Source organism: Colletotrichum truncatum (assembly GCF_014235925.2).
Source record: "Colletotrichum truncatum strain CMES1059 chromosome Unknown Contig_0006, whole genome shotgun sequence".
Lineage (NCBI taxonomy): Eukaryota > Fungi > Ascomycota > Sordariomycetes > Glomerellales > Glomerellaceae > Colletotrichum > Colletotrichum truncatum.
This window is the reverse complement of record NW_027222403.1, coordinates 3607873-3623214: the sequence shown is the minus strand read 5'-3', so window position 1 is coordinate 3623214 and position 15342 is coordinate 3607873. Positions and strand designations below refer to the sequence as shown.

Sequence of the window (15342 nt, the reverse complement as noted above, 5' to 3'; positions counted from 1 at the left end):
AAATGCCTTTGCGGTCTGATTATCAAATGGCCCTGGTTACTGCATTGTTGATTGTGCAGTCGATTATCATATTAGTAGCAGAGCAACTGGTTTCTCTACGACACCGCCAAATCCCAATCACAGCATTTGTCTTCATTAACTTGCAAATATGTGCCTTTGACTATCGCTACACAGGTTGCCTAGGATCAGAAGATCTTGCCAGTGAGTTGTCATTTTGAATTCATGTCAAAAGATACAACGCAGGGTTACATTCTTAGCTATTTCCGCTTTGAGGGGTTGGACGTCTGCCATCTTCATTGCCTTCGAGACCAAAGAGCCATGAAAGTTATTACCATGGGCATCGTGATCCGTGTCCATCCAAACGCAATTAGGAAAACGTTGAACGTGTCTTCAAAGCAACGAATTCAGGACCGTCCGAAAAAGAGTTGTTCGGGCATTGGATCTTCCAGTGATCTATCATTAGTAAGGAAAGACCGAGAATTGCCGCAGTTGTTAACACCACTGAATCGTTTTACAAACTCAACCATTACTTATCCCATTTTTTCTGCCGTTACTGGGTTACAAAATTATGTTTTTTTTTTTTTGCGTTTATCTCCATTCCAAACGCCCTAGTGGTGTACTAGTAAAAGAGCTTTTCGCAAGTTGGCTGATTGTAAAAGCTAACGGTATGCTTTAGGTTTGGTTTCATCATATGCCCGTTTCTATCAATCAACGGTGTAAACAAGTTTCGGGTTTGGCATCTGAGCAAAATCACTGTCTCTCGGACGCCGTCCCATGCTCAAGGTTCATCCAACACGGACCCCGAAATGATTGGAAAGGACAAGATAAGATACTGTTGATGTAAATTGTTAGCTGTAGACGTCCATCTTCCGACTGCCTTCAACACCACTAAGTCACCTGCCGTTGAAGGATGCAACTTGGGATCATACCCAGCCACTTCCAAAAGCTGCGCTTCGGCATCTCTGTTCATCATACTTAGTAGGATCCCGTGGGACCTCTCACATGGGCAGGCAGTCACAAGCTATCAAACTCCTAGACCCATCTACACATTCAAATGTATCTGGATTCATCCACAAACGCGAAAGGCTCAATGAATCAAACTTTGAAGCTGCCAAATATTAAATGTCTGAGTCAAAAGAAAAACTGATTTAATACTCAGATCTATGGGTTGTTGGGATGACCTTTTTGACATCAACGCTGAGATACTTTGGTGGCAATGCATTGCTTGAAATGAATCGAGTCTTCGCTTATCCCTAAGGTGTTCTTCTCTGACCTCATCTATCTGTGATACCCATGTTTAGTGTTAATCCTTCAGTTTCGATCTCGCGAATTTCATTAGTCAAGTGACTTATCTGGTTAATTTACGAGCAGAAGGCTGCATAAAACAGTAACACAGTACGCAGGGGCTTTACCGCAGGGGATCCGATATGACCGCACGAGCGTCCATCGGGACTCTCTACTAATTATACCAGAGGGCAGAAAATATACTTCCTATACAGTTATTACATAGGCCTCAGGTAGACGAGTATTTATAAGAACAACCAAAGCGATGTGAGAACCCTAGGGGTTCTTCCACAAGCGAGCCTAGTGGAATGTAAGAGTATACAGACTCGTTAGAAGTGGGGATTGTTTTGGCGGCTGTGCCAAAAGAAAGACAGCCAAAGCTAAAGCGGGCTGCTTTATCAAGGTGAAGGTGTTGGAGTTGACTATCAATAAACACCCAATATGCTCGCGAGAAAAGAACAGTTTCATTTTTCCGAAAGAAATAAGGTGATAATGAAAGATAACAAGGACGAATCCTACGCTAACGATGCCATTGCGTCTGTTTGGTTGAAGAATACAGCGGATGAGGACTTGTTCGAGTACTCAGAGTCCAATAGCTAGACTTGGAAGAAAAGAAATTTCATATTGTTATTCCACGTCTGTACTAAAACCATATCTTCATCTATATATACTTGGAGATAGGCCCCCACCGGTGACTTTATCAAGCCTCTTCTGCCGTCTTTGCTTCTTGCATTCTCTTACGCAGCACCACACACATGAACCGATCAAAGTAGCTGAAATGAGAGGTATTCCGATTGTAATGAAGAAAATCAGACTCTGGCTCGGATACTGATTTCCACTTCCGCTTTTAGTCGCATCATATTTGCCGTCGGGGATCTTTTCGCCGGGTGTCCACGTCGGTACCGTCATGTAGTTGGTCAGCGTAGGCAGCTTCGGTGTCAGCGTCGGTGTGTCGGTTCTCTTCCAGGTTACAACCCAGGCTTCATGCACGGTATCTGTTGAGCTCGTGTCTGGCGTAGCGGAGTTACTTGAAGTCTTCGGGCCCCCTTTCACACACCCAAGAGAGACTAATGACCCAAAGGGTGAGTAGTCGTTAAAATACGTATAGGAGAAGCCGCTAGTTTAGCAGTTAGTAATCTGGCTTTCTGACGAGCTATTTATTGCTGAGAAATAAAGAACAAATCGGGGCGAACCTATTACAGCAGAAGGCCGTTGAGTAGAGTGCGGCTTCAGCCATGTCGAAGTATGTCCACCCTTCAGGGCATACCCCCGGGTTGAAATGAAGGCGACTTTCCCTCGGAAATTGCTTCCATCCGGAGGGGTAGCATGATGAAGCTGGCTCAGAAACGACTACGGGAATGGACAGTGTAGTACCATTAACCAACGTCAAGGGTCTTGCGCGTACAGTTGTGGTCCTCCAGGAATCACAGGCTGGTGGCTGCACAAATGGAGTGGTAATGGCAAGCAACGCAGCGGCTGTAGTGGTAATGGACGTCGAGATATTGGTAGACATGGTTGTCCGTAAAGACGCCGCAGTTGATGTGTGCTAGCATGGAACCGGAGAGGAGAGTTTGCGCCGTTGGGTGTGTTTGGGGGATATGTTCTTATACCTCTTCGTTTTCATAAGGGTCATGCGCCAAGAAGGCGAAGCAACCAAAAGAGGGATGCCAAGAGGTGATGGGCCTGGGGTCTGCAGATGTTAAATGATTGCTAGGCGGTTGGTCGTTAACACAGAAGAATATGGCGCTAGTCAAGCAGCGACATCCTTATAATAGTCGATCCAGAAAGGCAGTGTTGGACGCCAGCCGTCGTGAGGCCTGTTATTAGTGTCATTAAACGGGGCCTTTCCCACTTCAAATGCCTCCATAGCATGACTATGTAAGGGACTAATGTGATGGGATTCAACGTAGTCACTCTATGAGATAATTTGAACGTATCTTCAGAAACAGGTAAGTACTTGTCAGGACTTAATCATTATTTTCCCTTTACTTATTCAGGCTGATTGTAGACAATCTGAACCCATCGATCATGTCACATATCACCACAGCGCCAAAGCCAGTTCTTGTTGTATCCTGACATATTCGTGTAAAATCATGGAGAAACAGGCATGATGCAAGGCTTTCCGTTAAGATATTGGTAGTAAGAGGCATCACCCTAGGTATCTATATCTTGAGGGCCCCAGGGCCAGGCAGCCCAATTGAACAGGCCATCGGCGATGCCTCCTGTAATACCGATCCAGCGTTCCGCATTCTTGGGGCCTTCGAAAGGAGAGAATTGGGGTCTCCCATCGCTTTGTTTGAAATACGCTGCCATATACATATACTTCTTCAAGTAGCTGATAGCAGAAAATTTTGGCCAGGGCCCTCTTCCAGCATAGTCGACAGAAAACATAAGTTTGAATCCTTCAGCTGGAGCAACGCTAAATGCTCGCTCAAGAAACTATTCGTTCATGGGCTCGTTGTAGGCCAATGTTAAATGCAAAGGCATCATCGTGCGCCTCTTTGCAAGCCTTGTGTCTGCCTGCCGAGTAGTTTCTGTATACTCAGCCATATTTCTTACCTACCAGTAAGTCAGCAATCAACCTTCAAAAACCGGAAGTTCGGCACATGTACTAACCATGAAATGGACAAAGGCCGCCGCAGCATAAACACAGCATACGCCGGCAAAGGCAGAAATCAAGCAGCAGACTAAATCCATATCGGTAGTACTGCAAATGAATGAGATGGATGAAACACAAGGTTGGCAGCCGATATAGTTAGCAGCAGACAAAGTATATGTGTCAAGGACAATGTGAGCATCATATTATTCACCTCATATGGCCACAGAACAGGGCAACGTCCATCGTCATATTTGCGAAAGCAGCTTCTACTGGATTCGCTAGGCCAAAAAAGGGCTGCTTGAACAACGCTTAGCTTATCTCATTTGAAGCATCATCCACCATTGACCCATGGTTTAGTGCATACGTGAGGCACAGTTTTGGTACCTGTAGGGATTTAATGAGAACTTCCAAATCCTTTCTCAGAAAGAGCCAAAGGTTTGTGCGGTGTACCAGCATAATCGCAATGTAAAGCAATACAGGCGATTGTTGCTATGGCCGTCGCACGGTTAACACAGTCGACATCTAGTTTCAACCGATTGCTCATCCAAAAGAGCCCTGTAAGGCAGCACAGGAATGGTTGTGAAGCTTTCGTGATCGATCTTCATTGCTACCGTTGCCCATTAAAGTTACTACCATGAAGCATTTCATACAAGAACCTGCCGCAATGTGTATGACGGGACAGACTATCCGATCCGTGTTGGACCGAGCTGACCCAACCAGAAGATAGTCTTTTTTCCAAATGCGTCGATTTGATATTCCTTGGCAGGTCTGCATCCAGCCCCATGCTGTTGGAACTCCAGTTAAGCACCAACCAAGCATTCTAGGGCTTGGCTAATTACCGACCTGCCTGTTTAATCTGAACCTGTGACAAAACCTTTCGACAACCAACACAAACTAACCCCCTAAAACCAAGGGTCTCATGCGCCTTTCAGCTGAGTGTCTAATTTAAATCTAGTAAATGACCAATTGCACGCCTAATTCCCCGCGATTGGACTCTGCAGTCGCGTCTGGACTGCGTTATACACCTGTTGAAGATGTATCACACGCCCGAGAATCTAAATTTACACGTGTGATGATGCATATGGTGCAGCCGTAGCTTCAAATTCAATTTCGAATCAATATTGGCGGTGATTTGAACTTGGGCCTTGGCGCAACCACCAACTTGCAGAGACCTCCCATACTTGATTGAACCCCTATAATTCCATCGCTGAAATGATTTAAGCCTAGTTTTCTGCCTCTCCTATTCTATGGGAATATTTGGTAGTAAAAAAGAAAAAAGGGAAAAAGAAAAGGTCGACTGTGACGTGGGTATTGCGGCTGGGTCTGTTTTGTTTGAGGCTGAATCTAGGTTAGCTGGTTTCTAGAGCAGAGTTGGGCGACATCCCCCTAAATCCGTGCATGCTGGGATACTTTCATAAGCTTAAGGATGCGGAGAAGGCATGGCATTCCATGTTCATTGATAGAGCTTTTCGAAACCCTCGTGGGAAAGGAGTAATTGCAGGTTTTCCCTTCTCTGTGTTGGAGGGAATATTTAATTTTCACTGGCGTATGAACTACATACGTACAGGGGTTTTAAAGTCGTCTTACAATGGAAATGTGCGTCTGGACCTGTTGGATTCTTTGAACTCACCATTCATATAACCAGTTTTCTATGCTTTTTTATGAAGTACCAATCTTATGGTGAGCAAAGAAAGCTCTGGAAATTTTCGACACTATCCAGTTCTAGCTTGTTTTCTGATATTGCAAAACCCCACAAGGTAGTGAAAACATCAATTTGGAACCTAGGATTTCTATTGTAGAAGGCTTGACTATGTGCGATAAAGAAGGAGCGATTGTCAATAAGTCCATAAAAGCTCATCAGTGGTCATCCTATCGGTCTCTCTTCATACATCCAGACACAAGGTGGATTCAATATACTGAGGGGTTGATCATAAATGTCTCCATTTCTGTCAAGGAGGAAGTGAATATTAAGACAACCAGCCTAAGACGTAATGAAATGAAGGTGCTGATATACCTAGTGGCTTGCTAAGCTGTAACATACAAATAAGCAAGTCCGCTCACGGCTCATGTTGAAGACATCCCTTAAGATACTAAGATTAGGGATGACATGTGGCTATGGAGTAGCCCTCCATTATTTAAAAGATCTCCTCTTCCTCCTCATCCTGAGTGAGTTGGACATCACGCTTGAAGACCTCCTCCTCTTCCTCGTCTTGGGTAAGCTGGACATCACGCTTGAAGACCTCCTCTTCTTCCTCGTCCTGAGTGAGTTGAACATCGCGCTTGAAAATCTCCTCCTCTTCCTCATCTTGAGTAAGTTTGACGTCTCTCTTGAAGATCTCCTCCTGCTCGTCGTCCTGTGTAAGCTGCAGCTCACGCGCCTTCAAGCCGTTCTTTGCAATCTCCGCATCCTCGGGGTTCTCCGCGGCGAGAGCTGCGATGATGGCGTTGACGTCGTCTCTCTTGAAAATCTCCTCCTCCTCTTCGTCTTGGGTGAGCTGGACGTCGCGCTTGAAGATCTCCTCTTCCTCCTCATCCTGAGTGAGCTGAAGGTCACGGGCGTTCAGACCATTCTTGGCAATTTCGGCGTCTTCAGGGTTCTCGGACGCGAGGGCAGAAAGAATGGAGTTGACGTCGTCCTCGCGGGCGACCAACGAGTCGAGAGGGGCAGCAATGGCAACGGCGGCCAAAGTGGTGAGAGCGACAGCGAAACGCATTTTGGTGGTTATATGGTGGTTGGATTAAAACTGTAAGTGATTGACAGAATCGAGCACAGCTCTGGTTCGCGAGGTCTTAATAATATAGGCACACACGGAATTTAGGTACGGAAAGAGATAGTTCGTCGAATTCATCAAGATTTTCGGGAGGGAGTATGCGTATTTCAATGTCTGGGCAAGATGACAAGATGACGGGATGTACAGTAGCAAGGTTTGGAGGAACTTTCTCTGTAGAGACTGTGCACTCATGCCGCACTGATGCCGCGACAGCCGACTCAGTGGATATCGAATGGCAGACGTCGACTGACGTCTCTTGGCGACGCAAGCATTCATCCGAAACAGGGCGACCGGGCGAACGATCTGAGGCTTGCCTGGGTGTAACCATTTTGGTGTTGCTGGTTTCAGTAGTTGACGAATCGCAACAACGGCTGCACGTGGAGATAGAACGGACGGTGCATGGATAAGACATCGGAAAGCCGATACACCAGATTCAAGATTGCGGGAGCTGAAGATGGTTGCTGAGGATTCCTGGTAGCCCCCCCCAAACGGAGGTAGAAGACGGTATGAAGGAGTTGAGATCGGGTGAAGCGATACTTGTCTGGGGTTTGGAGTTCCGTCTCTGAGCGTCGTCTGTTGCATTGCACGCTCGGGCATACCACACTCAACAGGCGTCACATTTTTTGAACTCAATCATGGTCGGCACAGTCTTTGGTTGAACGTTACTGTTATTTACACGAGACTGTAGTTCAGATATTGATGATGAGAAGGTGTTCCACGTCCTCTCCTCGTCAATGGTGAGTAACCGGTAAATGAAAAAGTCGTCTAAAACAAACAGCCCGCTAACTGAAAATGAGCCACGTCAAAGTAGGAGCAAGACTAGCGGAACATTATTGATTCCGCAGGTGGGCTGGAGACTATTCTGAGACAAGCTTATGTCGGGAATTTTTGCCGCCATCCCGCTACCACGTTTCGTTTTGCGTCTGGGGTTGTCCCAAAATTGTACATTGCAGCACAAATGTGAATCATGCTTCTGTAGCCTTAAAGTAAGTTTCTCCCCCTTCATAACATTCGATGAAATTCGCCTAGAGCCTTCTCTGCAGGATGATCACGTGCCAAAGTCGCCTCCTTGATAGTCCTCATCCGGGGAATGGTATTATGGCATGCGGTGGTGGTTGATCTCATGCAATTTGGTTTCCGTCCAGTTCAACAGTCAGATAAAGTACCAACGCCAGCTTAATACCTTTGTGAATGTAAGATTGCCGGTGCCTATTGGTTGGCTGACTGCATCATGTGGTATCCCATCAACTGCGGCGTGGTAACAAGTACATAGCCAGAGGGATACTACTTCACAATCAGACACGGATGCTGTAAGTTTCGCTCGAATAGCGAGTATTACCATAGTATGTTAGTGTGGTGACCGGCTACGGTACGGGCAGCAATGGCTAGGAACAATAAGGCTTATGTCCTGTAAGTGAGTGAGCGGAGCGAAGGTCGCTTGAGAACTTGGCTGCTAGAGGGAAGCTATTGCATGGCTACGCAGCTAAGGCGTGGCAAAGTAGGTTCGAGGGTGTTACTGTGTTGCGGCCCGATTTGTGTTATCGATCAGGCCGCATAGACAGTGTTGGGTAGCTAAGACAGGACACCTTTAGACAGGATGAGGCCTGTGCCACGTTGCCAGAAGTCTGCAACCACTTCTTCAGCCACTATAGCGCTCACTCCTAGTAATCTCGGAAGATGAGAGGTACCCCTTTTTAGTAATCCGGCGCTCGGATTTTATACACTCCAAGGGAATAACATATGACCAGATATCAAATCGATACAGGGGGTATAATTGACTGTTTGGCCAAAATATTCCCTGAAAATTGGTTTATTGATTGACTGATTTGATTGATATATCAATTTGGGCTGGTGCTACTACTCATCTAGATAGGTTTTCCCTAATACATCACATAATTCGCCAAGTGTCTGGTGGCATATACTGCTATGTGGCATTTATACCTAACGGGTCGTAAAACACGATGTGATTAAGGCTAGTTTACCAACGTGAGTTCTGTTTACACCATTGTAGGTCGGATTCTTGATCTGGCTAATCAAAGAGCGCGAGGCCAGGGTTAAATCAAGGCAAAGGGTAGTTTTTCTCGCCTTTACGGACAGGGAAATTAACCTTGCCTAACGGAAGGCACTGCAGCTTAAAGGACATGCTTCATGAATCAATTCCTCGCTCACATTATCCTAAGATACACACCTTGCTTCAATTTGGGGCGATGCCGGCAAGAGTTTGTTACTAGCAAGCTATGCTGGGTGAATCCGAAATCTTGTTAGTGGTGATGGACTTTTGTGACTCACACCGCGGGATGGGGTGTTTGCTAGGTAGACATGCGTAAAAAGTTTGACTGGACTCCGCCTTCCTGAGGCTGTGCTGGTAGTAACTCCTAATCATACCTTGTTAGTCTCGACGGGCCCGACCTATCTAGTGGCCCATTTCGCTGCCCCTGCACTTACAAAAGCTTCTGATGCTTACAGCTTGTATTCTCGCAGCTTCCACTCGACTTTACCATCGTTGTTCATGAATCATTGGAACGCTATCAACGGTTCTACTGAAAGTACCAAAGACACGAAAACCATCAGCGCTATTACCGCATATACGGCGGTTGTCCTCTTCAACTATTGGAATGGCAACGGTTTGCGTATCAGAAGACGCTTGGAAAGGAGTGCTAATCTATGGCACGAGTACTAAGGAGCAGCACCTACGAGCTCACCACTCGTGCGAACCGTGAACGGTGAACACCAACGACCCCTTGAATTAGTTGACTTCAATTGACCCTTATTGTTTTGTTTAGACTATAGATTATTTCATTGAGGTCCACGACTTTGCAGCTATGGCCAACCTGGACTCCCCTCCGATGCAACCGCTTAGTCGACGTCCCACTATCAGATCATCCTGCCGGATCATGTCCCTTCCAAACTCAGTAAAAGCGTTTGCCAACGCACGGCGACGCGTGCAAGATGTCGATGTCCACGATCCAAAAGCAAGCCGCAAACAGGGGGGCAATCTGAGTGGCGAGACGGAGAGTCTTGATTACCAGAAGCACTTCGGCAATGGTCTAGGCAATGACCAAAGGCAATCATGCGCTCAGGATGGTGAACCTCCCTCTACCTCTAGGGGATTCACTGCGGCCAAACTCTCAGCAGATAACAGCCAGCCCGAAAGTCTGAGGGCCCGACTCGATATCGACTTCGAGTGTTTGGAGACTTTGATCAGCGCAGAGGACCGTGGCAGCTTGCGCAGCCCCGACTTTGGCAACCCTTCTGGCAGTTCCAGCCCAATCGTCGTACCCATCTTCACAATTGACGGTGACTTCATTGATGTGGCGACTGAGCCAGCCACAGTTTCAGGGGAGAAAGATACTGCAGCCCAGGTTCCACCCAGATCTGTACACCAGGGTGAACAGAGCCGTTTCAACTTTTTTTCTTCTGCGTTGGAATCGACCATTCATGCTGCAGAATTTGGGGACCTCATCTTACCAGGAGAGAACATCAGGTCTCTTTTCGACTTACCTGAAGGGGACTCTGGTGGTGTCTGGTGGCTTGGCCTAAACAGCCCGACAAGTAGTGAGGTTTGGACAATCTGCAAGGCATTTGGCATTCACCCTCTCACCACTGAAGATATTATTCAAAAGGAAAGCCGCGAGAAGGTTGAAATCTTCCCATCGTACTACTTCGCTTGCTTCAGGTCCTTCATTGCCGTTGTTGAAGATGGTGAGACAGATTACTACTCCTTCAACCTCTATGCGGTTGTATTCAAAGAGGGAATCATCAGCTTCAGTTTCGCCTCGAACCCTCATGCTTCTAGAGTCCGCTTTCGAATCTCTCAATTGAAGGAGCAAGTGTCGCTGAGTAGTGACTGGATTTGCTACGCTTTGATGTAAGTTTAATGTTGCCCACCGAAGTGGTACCGAAACAACACAATGGTTCCACATGGCACTGAGCTGACTAGAATCCAGTGACGATATTGTGGACTCGTTCGGCCCAGCGATCAACCAAATTGAGCATGAGGCAGACGCTATCGAAGACCAGGTTTTCATTACCCGCGTCGAGGATCATCAAGCCTTTCTCCGCAAAATCGGTTATACTCGAAAAAACGTCATGAGTCTCATGCGGTTGCTTGGTGGCAAAGCAGACGTTCTTCGTGCTTTCACCAAACGATGTAATGAAGACTACGAAGTCACGCCGCAAATGGATATCGCCTTGTATCTCGGCGATATCCAAGATCACGCTGTTACGATGATGAATAGTCTGGTGCACTTCGACACTATGTTGTCGAGGTCGCACAGCAACTACCTGGCGCAACTCTCGATCGATAATATCGACATGGGCAACCAGACCAACAAGTTTTTGAGCCGGGTGACGGTTATCGCCACCGTCATCGTGCCTCTGAATGTTGTTTGCGGAATTTTTGGAATGAACGTCAAGGTGCCCTGGAAGGACGAAAAGAGTCTGACTGCCTTTTTTGGGATTTTGGGTGGTATGGTGGTGTTCGTGTTCATCTCTCTGATTTTGGCTAGGCGATTCAAATATCTGTGAGACCATTCTTGGCAACACAATGAAGTGTAAATAGTATGCTTTAATTAGACGTGATTATCTTTGGTTGAAACTCACTCGAGCTTGCGCTTGTATCATGGAGGCCTTGAATCTTTGTTGGCGCTTATCTAGAGAGTCGAAGTTATTAGACTAGACGTAAAGATAATAACATTTTGCACGTTTTCAAGGGGCATGTTTCTCAACCATAAAGCCCCCTCATTACTTTAGTTCTTGCTAAGCACCAAGCATACTGGGTTCATTTTGCTTCTCCTTATCGGAGTCACGTCGTTTTTGCCAAGTGGCAGAGAACGCCAGTAAGATTTACCGCCAAGGCGATTACGTCTACCAGAAAAATTCAAATGAAATGTTATTTGGAGAAACAATGGAGAAAGTCCAAAGGAAATGACTCCGCGATAGAGTTTTTTTGCGGTGGTTGGCTACTCATTCCTAATCATGCTTACCAGGTTTGGCAATGACATTGCCATGATCCCCCGGCGGCCTCTAGATCAGCTCCAAATCAACGGTCATCGAAGCATTAGCTTGAAGCACTAGACTCCTTCCGGAAGGAACATACCACTTAGTACGGTAGTAGAGATGGCCCCCCCACTAATTACTGTATCCATCTTTACGACACAACCAATCAGCAAATCGTTAGTCCTGCTGAGCATCTTGTCGGAACTGTGATGATGGGCAGATATCTATTGAACAGCTTGACAGGAAATCGAGTCCCGAAGGACCAATCGCAGTGTAACACTCGGCCCCCTCGAGGTTCTCAATATCACTTGGCGTCTTTTGAACGATTATGTCGAAGAGGGTCAAGTTTCTTCGCTCTCCTGCGTTTGATTGCCTTAGTCATGTGGCCCCACGCCGCTAGGTAACCATAAAGCTTTAGTGATTGCCTTATAACTATTCCATCGACATCGACTCGATTTCTGGGTGCCACAAAGATCTTCCCAGAGTGATATAGCATTGTTTACTTCGTTCTGCTCCAAGTTTCCTGCATCCCGACTCTTCATAAAGTATGTATCAGTTTCCTTACTCCCTTTCAACCCCTTATTTCCCATTGCTCTGCCTCGATCATACATAGCCCTGGCTTGGACTTGACTTGGAAGCTCCGAACTGCCTTGCGAACCTGTTTCCTGGTCTTGTTTGGTAATCGGTAAAACCAATGTCTTGCATTTGAATCTGTATGGGCTTATTGAGGGGCCGCTTGGTTGTCTAACAAATGGCCGGTCTGCATTATCCCCGTATTTCTATGAGCATCGGCTCAGATCCCGTCACTGGCTTGGTTATTCGCGGGTTTCCTTATTCTCATTTACTCCTTGGAGCTTTGAGACGATTATGCCGACTCCGGGGACTCTTCCGCCTCACTTTGCTCTTTTACTCGTTGTCGAGCTTCTTATCGACGAGGGTACCCCATTAGTGAGTGAGTCTACTAGGCTTAAATCGGGCTCATGCCAAAGCACGAAGGCAGAATTAGTGGCATATGCGCCTGCGAACGTTTGCCCAATGGCCTATGCCGGTTGGCTCTGACCTCTCAGATGCTCCCGGTTGGCCTTTGCTTCCTGCTCTTGGAATTTATAAAGCGGTCACGTTGTGGCAACCTTACCGGCCTCGATAACTAGCCAAAAGTTGCTTCGATCCAAGCAACATAAGAGCCATCACTCTCGAGCATTTAGCTTATTTCGACTTGACATTTGTCCTCCGAGAACTTCATTTACCAAAAGCCATGTTTATCCGACTTGGCTTTGACAACTGTTGTACAGCTTATCAAATCATGAAGCTCATGTCCCCCGTCTTCTAGACTGGCCTAACATCCCCTGTCCCATCACACTTTTGAAGCTCTGCATATCCCGATCGTCGTCTACTGGAAGTCCAGTTACGATCTGCTATAACCTAACCATTTCACCCCTTGCCTATGCATACATTTTCCGACCGAAATATCACAAGAATTTCAACGCAGATGCTTATTTTTGTATTGCACTAGTCCTACCGCTAGGAGCGTTTCCAAGATCTACCAGGATCTTTGGTCTCCTTATCTGCCTACCCGGGTTGGGTTTGATTAAGTTAAGCTGTTGATGAAGTTCGTCACCATGGACAATTCGAAACAGGTATGTAAAAAGTCGCCCAGGCAGCTGGTGGGTGCAATAATGTATCGACTCTACTAGCGCCACTTACCGCGGGTTATCACGGCAATAATTCTTACCCGCAACCATATTGTGTTCAATAGAAAACGCTAACCAGCAAATCCATAGCCTCGTAGGGTTGATCTCACCTCAAAACCACACATTGCAGTGGTCGGTGCCGGCCTCGCTGGTCTCCGATGCGCAGACATTCTCATCCAGAATGGCTTCCAGGTCACCATTATTGAAGCGCGCAACCGCATCGGCGGTCGCTTGCATCAGGAGGTCCTCCCCAATGGTCACATGGCCGATGTTGGGCCTAACTGGATACACGGCATAGATGATAACCCCATGTTAGACCTAGCCAAGCAGACAAACACTGCTGTCAGCGATTGCGATTCCGTTTCTTGCATTTTCAATGAGTCTGGCGAGCTTTTGTCGCGAAAGGATGGCGAAAATTATTCCGAGATCACATGGGAAATCATAGAGGATGCCTTTGAGCATTCTAGCAGCTGCTGTCAAGACATTGGTTCCAACGAGAGTCTTTATGACTTCTTTTTACAGAAGGTGGAGGAGAAGATACCCAACACCGAGGCCAACCATGAGACGAAACGAAGTATCGTCATGCAATTATCTGAGACATGGGGTACTTACACTGGCGGTTCTGCTTCTGGACAAAGCTTGAAGTTCTTCTGGCTGGAAGAGTGCATGGACGAAGGTACGTGGAGAAGGAATGTTCTCAAGAACAGCCGGCTGACTACCACTAGAAAATCTGTTCTGCGCTGGCACTTATAAGCAGATTTTAGACGAGGTCGCAAAACCCGCTGTTGAGGGTGCTGAGATCAAGTTCCAAACCAAGGTGGACAAAATATCATACCCAGCGAATCTCGAGGAAAAAGTGAAAGTCCAAATACAGCGTGGTAAAACATTGGAGTTTGACGAGGTTGTTGTAACGGCACCTCTCGGTTGGTTAAAACGGAATCCCGATGCCTTTGAGCCTGCGTTGCCAGCTCGAATGGTCAAGGCAATCGACGCTATTGGTTACGGATGCCTTGAGAAGGTCTACATTAACTTCCCCAAAGCCTTCTGGCTGGGAGGTGAGCGTGATGATAGAAAGGCCGAGGGCTTTGTGCAGTGGCTCTCGCCGAACTACGTTCCTGATTTGAATCCCAAGAGGTGGAATCAAGAGGTTATGGAACTGGCAAGCCTTGACCCAGAAGTGTCACATCCCACGCTCCTCTTCTACACTTGCGGTGAGCAATCGCAGTATATCACCGGCGAGTTATCCAAGATCTCAGATCCGCAAAAGAAGGACGATTTTCTCCTCGACTTTTTCAGACCTTACTTTTCACGACTGCCTCATTATTCGGAGAGCAGTCCTGACTGCAAGCCATCCGGATTCTTGGCGACAGACTGGCTTCACGACGAGTTTTCCGGCTTCGGAAGTTATAGTAACTTCCAGGTTGGCTTGGAGGAGGGCGATGCGGATATCCAGACGATGAGAGAAGGTCTGCCGGACCACAAGTTGTGGCTGGCAGGCGAGCATACGGCGCCGTTTGAGGCTCTAGGCACGGCGCAAGGAGCATACTTGAGTGGCGAGTCGGTCGGGAAGAGAATAGCGGAAGCTTATGGCCAGGCCAAGTAAGAGTTTGTCATTTGAAGATGTTTTTCGAGAAATTAGTTGTCAGGTATGCTATCCCATGGACTGCTGTCTGGCAACAGGTACGTGCCCATGAAGGGGGACTAGCCAGTCAAAGACTAGCGATGACTTTTTATAGCCAACCAAATAACTTAAAAAATGGCACTTCTGTTATCTACATATTCCGACAACGACAGAGATACCTTGTATCCCCTTTTGTGCGGAGAAAAGAACTGGGTACAAAATTGGGACTTTTGCACAGGTTGCCAGACAGCAGTCAATGGCATAGACGACAAGCCCATAATCGACGTGGGTAAGCCGCTAAAATCACATTATCCACTGTCAGAAGCTTATTCAAACTTCTCAGCCAATCCCATATGACTTCTATGTCATGCAATACGT

General features: G+C 46.9%; 4 protein-coding genes across 4 annotated transcripts; 2 read left to right on the top strand and 2 right to left on the bottom strand.

Moving 5' to 3' along the window:
- Positions 1-1941: 1941 nt before the first annotated feature.
- Positions 1942-2797, bottom strand: CTRU02_210278 (uncharacterized protein; the record flags this gene model as incomplete). Its single annotated transcript, XM_036729728.1, has 2 exons — positions 1942-2401; positions 2478-2797. 2 exons carry the CDS (start codon positions 2795-2797, stop codon positions 1942-1944), a joined length of 780 nt encoding a protein of 259 aa, XP_036578570.1.
- Positions 2798-6018: 3221 nt separating this feature from the next.
- Positions 6019-6597, bottom strand: CTRU02_210277 (uncharacterized protein; the record flags this gene model as incomplete). The annotated part of the gene is made up of 1 exon (XM_036729727.1): positions 6019-6597. The coding sequence occupies one exon, from the start codon at positions 6595-6597 to the stop codon at positions 6019-6021; it is 579 nt and encodes a 192-aa protein (XP_036578569.1).
- Positions 6598-9476: 2879 nt separating this feature from the next.
- Positions 9477-11181, top strand: CTRU02_210276 (Alr1p-like transporter protein; the record flags this gene model as incomplete). The annotated part of the gene is made up of 2 exons (XM_036729726.1): positions 9477-10522; positions 10602-11181. 2 exons carry the CDS (start codon positions 9477-9479, stop codon positions 11179-11181), a joined length of 1626 nt encoding a protein of 541 aa, XP_036578568.1.
- Positions 11182-13256: 2075 nt separating this feature from the next.
- Positions 13257-14946, top strand: CTRU02_210274 (flavin-containing amine oxidoreductase; the record flags this gene model as incomplete). The annotated part of the gene is made up of 3 exons (XM_036729724.1): positions 13257-13289; positions 13434-14019; positions 14069-14946. The coding sequence occupies 3 exons, from the start codon at positions 13257-13259 to the stop codon at positions 14944-14946; spliced, it is 1497 nt and encodes a 498-aa protein (XP_036578567.1).
- Positions 14947-15342: the final 396 nt, after the last annotated feature.